At 36.2% G+C, this 6,606-nt stretch overlaps 1 protein-coding gene across 1 annotated transcript; it reads right to left on the minus strand.

The window, feature by feature from the left end:
- Positions 1-1,507: 1,507 nt before the first annotated feature.
- LOC106870879 (uncharacterized) lies at positions 1,508-6,145 on the minus strand. Its single transcript, XM_014917118.3, has 5 exons — positions 5,986-6,145; positions 5,097-5,196; positions 3,859-3,947; positions 2,379-2,491; positions 1,508-1,600 (listed from the first exon to the last, which is right to left on the minus strand). Exons 1-4 carry the CDS (start codon positions 6,059-6,061, stop codon positions 2,412-2,414), a joined length of 345 nt encoding a protein of 114 aa, XP_014772604.1. The 5' UTR covers positions 6,062-6,145; the 3' UTR covers positions 1,508-1,600; positions 2,379-2,411.
- Between the last annotated feature and the right edge of the window lie 461 nt (positions 6,146-6,606).

Genomic DNA, 6,606 nt, shown 5'->3' on the forward strand with positions numbered 1-6,606 from the left:
GAAAATTCCACAAAAATGACAATACCGAACCACTGCCAATTTTCTTCCCCTTATCGTCTATCGATATATTGTTAGAATTCCTTCTGACCATTTTTGCCATATTCATACACCTTTCAATAAAACTGTTGATGCGCAGGTCTTCCCCCTCTACCCTTACTTTACTTTGCATGAGGACTCGGCCAAAGTAGGAAGTATCTGTCTTCAGCCCTTTCAGTATTGCCCGCCACACAACTATTTTCACCAAGTCTACCATACAAAGAAACACTGCCTTCCCTTCCAAGCCACAGTAAGTTGGTGAGATGATATTCACAATGGATTCAGGTGAGAGCTGGATACGTTCTACACATGACAGTATGAGTTCGACATAAACCAACGGCACTAATATTATTGGCGCACTTCACGGGAACGTGCAGAGCATTCACATCGCTTTGCGCGCATCCCGGATGAAGGAACTTCTATATCTGTAGTGTGTATCCCGAACCGGCAATGCCTACGCTAATACTACCAGGCCAGGGGGTTTTGGAAATAATCCACTAGCTCCAGCCCAGAAATAGATAAAGAAGATCATTCTCGTCAACTCCAAGAACATCATTACATTTGCCCACCACTAACCTTCCAGTAGAGTGGAACATCGACTGACCACATTTCTCTGACAGATAATTGTGAGCGCTAGACGGAATTCTAGATGGCTGGTACCTTGACTCGGTTTACACGTGAACAAAGATACGAGCTGTAGAAAATGCTGTCTTACAAATGACGTTCATAACTGCTCGCAGGTTGGGAGGTGCTGACGATAGCGTAACCTCAGCGAATGTCTGCGCACAAACAACCAAGAATGTGCGGTACTCCATATACCGGCGCTGACAATAAATAGAGCGACTGGCTAGTGAAACGCGTGCCTTCTACAGAAAGCGGAAATGATATAAACTTGGGCTAAGCACGACGGTCAGGCGGTAATATATAACAGAGGCGATGTAAGCATTAGCAACCTTTGGTCGGCCTTTCAGTAATAGCTTTCTCTCTGCTGATATCTGGAGGACGTTGGCCAGCCTGATCGTCATCTTATCCCAGTACTTTTTTGTTTTGATTGTCAGCATCGGGAATTTACTTGAATATATTTCTCGTGTTGTTTTCTTCTTGAGGTTACTGCTGTTGATATTGTCTCTTACTTTTACAATTTTACTGTTTTCCTGTGAGGAAAACACGCTGTTCTTCTCAGTGGACAAACACCCTTTGTCCTTAATCTATCTGTTTTTAAACAGAAATTAAGAGACTTGTTAGGGTAAACAAACAAACAACTCTGCTGCGTCAAGGGCCACAAATGAAAACTTTGCTAGTCCAACCATACAACAATAAGAAATGTAAAATACACACCTTTGTACAACAGTACAAATATCAACAAATCTACTAGAGCGACGCACAATGCGTGTCAATCGACGAACAATGGCAACAACAACAATAACAACACTATCAATAATAATAATAATAATAAAAATAAAATCAAAGATAACAATTGCATCAAGAAATATTTATTTCTGCATGTATTCAGAATATACTTCATAGAGACAGTTTCAAGACTAATTACTGACTGGAACCTGCCCTGTAAAGAAAACAAAATAATATGTATTGAATATTTGAATAAAATATTGATTTTCATTTAACAAGTTATGTTTACTGTATATATTTTAGTAATGTGTGTTTTGGTTTCTTTGAAAAACTATCTAACGTGGCCTGTCATCATTTTGTGATGTTATTTGAGGGTTATTACAAGAACTTAATAAATATTATTAGATATATTAAGTTTTAATCACGTGGAGAATCAAGACAGCGAGATGACAGACGCACTAGTAAGTCGGACGCAATTCTTACTGTCATATAGTCCGGCTCTTTACCTTCTCAGTTAGCATTTAATCGATTTGGAGGTAAATATATAAAGTAGCGGGGTTTATGTAATAGACTTGCCCAGCCTCCTGGATTTTTTTTTTATCTTGAACAGTACAACGAACTTTTGTCCCATTCAAGGAAAACGTGTTACCTCTGTTCCTTATACACATGGAGACCAGTTAACCGGCCTTTTGAGTCCAAAATTCGAGGTAAAATATTGGCAGTCCTTAAATTGCATACGCACACACACACGCACACACACACACACACACACACACACACACACACACACACACACACATATATACAGTTAAACATGTTTACATACATGTAGACATATATGTATACACACTCTTACATGTATTTTCTTAATAATTATATTGGATTGACTCGATATTGACGCCTGATTTCACCATAAATATAACGCGTTGCTATGTTGTAAATGTGTAAAAATACAAACGTGAAAGCTATCATATTATTACTATTATTCTTACGTCAAATATATTCTTAGTTGAATTTCTCCTCCATCACACCAAGGTAGATATAATAGGTATCATGAATATGATGTGAGGTTTCATAATGCCAGGCAGGCTAGCGGTCGAATTTGCTACGTTAAGAAAATAGAAAAACAATTATATTTTAATGCTCATCAAGCATTTCGATTTCAATGCAATTTTAACTTCATGTCAACAAGATTAATATATAAATGCTGATTTATTCTTTGCATGGTTAAATTCATAACAGTATATTTAAAGTTTACGAACTGATTTTTTATTCACCATTAAGGGTTACAGAAAGAGCGAACAGACAAGGGGATGCACATAAAACGATAACCGAGGTTAAAAATTTAAAATATAAAATATAATAGATGACAATCCTGAAATGAGAGACGGGTGTAACCCCACAAACAACGTTCAATCAGTGAACCCTTTATGATCATTTTCTTCTCCCTTAAGCAGACACATACACTCAACATGCTTGCCAATTTCTTTCATCTTTTCTCATATACCCTGAGTGGTAAGTATCTCTCCTCCAGCCTTATTTTCCTTTTAAGGCGGAAAATTTAAAAAATTAACCAAACCAAGGCTGGAGATCTCTGTCACTACTCCTTCCATGGGTGTTCTCCACACAACCTCTTTTTCCACAGCCACTACAGACAGAAAACACACCTTCCCTTGCCTGTTCAGAGGGGGCGGTGGAACAATCTTTATTATTGTTTAGGAAGGCAGTTATACAATTCCCAAACGTGACAGTAGTTCTTCGACAGAAACTCACAATTCCGAAATACTGTTCCCACCGCATCTTAGCGAGTTTATCTCGAACTGGTAAGGCTCCTCGGTAACATTGCCAAACCAGGGAGCTTTGAAAGTCATCCAAAGGTCCCAGGAATAAAGCACTGAAGTGCCTATGCATATACTTCATACAAAATTTCTCAACGAGAGAATATACAGAACCATAAAACAGCTGACTTCCGAAATCGCTTATAATAATTAATTCGTTTTATTGGCCACAAGGGCTAATATCAATTAAAAACATATAAGGACAAAGACAGGACGAAGGTTACAAAAGGTTTTGTCCGAAAAGGTAGGAAAGTTCGTCTAAACAGAGGAAGAAAACGGAGAAAGATATAAATAAATAGATAAATAAATAAGTAGAACTCCCAAAGGGGGGGGGCGCTTCGAAAAGGCAAAGGTTACACGTGGAAAAACCCATAAAACCACGGGAGCCTGGTCAGAAAAAATAAGAAAGGGGTATAGAGCCCTTTCTCCTTTTACAATAATGATTTAAATTAGCTAAAATATTTCGTTTTCCAAGCACCTAAATTTCGTTTTAATGTTAGAGGGACATCGAATCGCATTAAGAAAGTATAACTTCTTTGTCGTGTGAAATATAATTCGTTGATATTTCGTTTTTGCTTTATTTACTTTCTACTTTCAAACAATTTAAACACTGAAATAATTTTAAATAACATACCAATGCAGTTATCATGATGAAGCTTGGAGAAGTGTTTCGCACAGCCATGCTTCACTTTTCCTAAACAGGTTTCATAGTACTCCATACGGCTGCAGAGAATGAAAAAAAAAAAAAAAGAAAAATAGGGAAATATACCAGAGGAAATACAATAATCTAGATAATAGTCATTTGCCGTCACAGACAGTACAACATGTCATGCCACTAAAATTAACAGAAATTACCACATGTTCTTGCAGGAAAAAGGTAAGTTAACTACGAATGTCTATTTTAATTTAAAGTTTAACTTAATTTTATTAATAGCAGTTTTCTCTACATATTGCATTTTTGTACATATTTTGATAATGTTTGTCAAAAAAAGAAACATTTAAAACAAGACACAAACATTCTTCTTTTGATGTATTTATCTAAAGTAAATTAAAATTTACCCAATTTTAATTAGCATTTTTGTTCTTTTTCATAAATATATACTTACTCGTGTGCTAGTTCTACACATTTAAAAAAATTTTACTGTCTTAATGTTTTGCGCTCTTGTCCCATTCTGTATTATTTATATATATGTACTTAGCTACATAAAATGGAAGAGGAATGACACAATCGACCATTGCAGCGAGGCTTCCTTGGTTATTTGAACAGATAATGAAAAGGATTATAGTGTGTGGAGAATGGAGGTCATTCCAGAAAAATTTTGATTTATATAATTATGTGATTGTGTGTTTGTGTGTGTGTGTATGTGTGTGTGTGTGTGTGTGTGTGTGTGTGTGTGTGTGTGTGTGTGTGTGTGTGTGTGTGTGTGTGTGAGAGAGAGAGAGAGAGAGAGAGAGAGAGAGAGAGAGAGAGAAGAGCGAGAGAAATAGAACGAGAGAGTGTCCCCGTTTGTGAATGTGTTTGTGAGAACGTTTGCTGCCTTCAGCGCTATATCATCAGCTTCATATGGAAAAATATTCCATCAGCATTACCCAAATGATGATGTCATTGGCTTTAAGATACATCCAAGACTTGGACCTTGTGCTATCTGCCCACATAAATCATACCAGCTTCACATAATACAGCCCAATTATTTCACCTCAGTAGGACCGTTTCTTTTTACCATTACACTAAAACACACTAAAGGAGAAACAAACCCCATAAATTTCAAGAAATCTTTGGACAATGTTTGGACAATTTCACTTCATTAACAAAAATAGAAAAATACAAGCTGTTGTAATAGAGGAGGTTGTAATAAGAAAACGCATACAAACTTGCAGTACTCATTATCGGGTTTCTTTTTAGGAAACAGATCCATAGCTTTTGGGCACACCTTCTTGCCTTCTTCGGGGCAATTTTCTTGCGCAGTGATCCCTAAAAAGTTTAGACATTTTAAAAATGTTACGTGGCACTGATAGAACATTCGGTGAAATCTTAGCAACTTAAAATTTAAGACATCTCTTACAGAGATAAAGAAACAATAAAAGTAACGAACATTGAGAGTATAAATGAAGCGGATGGGTTAATGAGTTATGTCAAAAGAAAGAGTTAAAAGGAGAAAGAGAGAAAGAGAGATGTGAGAAATACTGAAGAAAAAGAGAAAGAAGAAGCAGCATGTTAAATAGATGAAAAGGGAAATGTAAATAAACAGGAGGGAGAGAGAAAGAGAGTGAGTGAGTGAGTGAGTGAGTGAGTGAGTGAATGAGAGGGGAGAGAGAGAAAGCAAGGGAGTAAGATGCAAGAAATTTGTGGACTAAGAAAAGGAGGGCGGTAAAGAGATGTAACGAAAGATATTGGTTGCAAATGTGGCGCAATGCCAGCAACAATTGGGGAGATGGTTAAGTCCATTACATGACTCCAGTACTCGACGTGTATTTGTTTTATCGACGCCAAAATGATGAAAGGAATTTTCGAACTTGATGGAATATGAATTCAGATCGTAAAAAACAGTTGAAATGCTTCGCCCGGGGCGCTAACGTTTCTGCTTTAGAAAGAGAAATAGTAGCTAAATATAATGGGGAAGAAAAAATTAGGTAAATGGGAAGGGAAAAGCTAAGGGAAAATAAAGACATACACAGGGAAAAGTGAGAACGCGTTATTTATGCAAAAATTCAAAACAAATGTTCTTGTCAACATGAAGAAGGCTTTCTCACAGTTACTTACCAAAAATGAAAAGAGCTAAGAAAAGAGTGATGGTTTTCATCTTGATTAAATCCTGTTTAGTCGAAAATATGCTCATGTAAGGATTACCTACATGCAAGCGTAGCCTAAAAAATCTGGCGGCGTTTGTTTCTAAAACGTTGTATACATTCGTTATTTGTGACGTATGATTTTCCATTGTTATGTAATTCAACATATATATGTAGTTTTATGGATGTATGCTTTTTGTTAGTTTATTTTTATTTTTTAAACCGTAATTCTATTTTAAATCAATGTAATTATCACATACAAATGTAATTTCAGTTTTTTTTTTGTCTTTTTCATTTGGGATTAAGAGAGTTACTCCTGAAATTTTGTCGTGCGCCGGTGTGTGCATTTTTATATACGGACCCCCAAATTTGTTTATATATGTAAACAATCGTTGTTGTTATACATACATACTAACACACACACACACACACACACACACACACACACACACACACACACACACACATATATATATGACTAAATAAATAAATAAATCGTTTTCCTAAATTCTGGCGATCTCATCTTTTCTCAATAATGAATGTCTGTACACTACTTCTAAAACTATATATGTATATAGATTTTTGTTTTGTCTAG

This window comes from Octopus bimaculoides, chromosome 18 (genome assembly GCF_046866305.1).
Source record: "Octopus bimaculoides isolate indiv1 chromosome 18, ASM4686630v1, whole genome shotgun sequence".
Classification (NCBI taxonomy): domain Eukaryota; kingdom Metazoa; phylum Mollusca; class Cephalopoda; order Octopoda; family Octopodidae; genus Octopus; species Octopus bimaculoides.

Bases quoted from the DNA above. Each gene is read 5' to 3' on its own strand.
- LOC106870879 (XM_014917118.3), bottom strand. From the start codon at position 6,061: ATGAGCATATTTTCGACTAAACAGGATTTAATCAAGATGAAAACCATC. The intron at 5,197-5,985 runs GTAAGTAACTGT...TAAACTTTTTAG, and splicing joins CTTAGCTCTTTTCATTTTTG to GGATCACTGCGCAAGAAAAT. The intron at 2,492-3,858 runs GTATGTTATTTA...TTCTTAACGTAG, and splicing joins TCATCATGATAACTGCATTG to CAAATTCGACCGCTAGCCTG.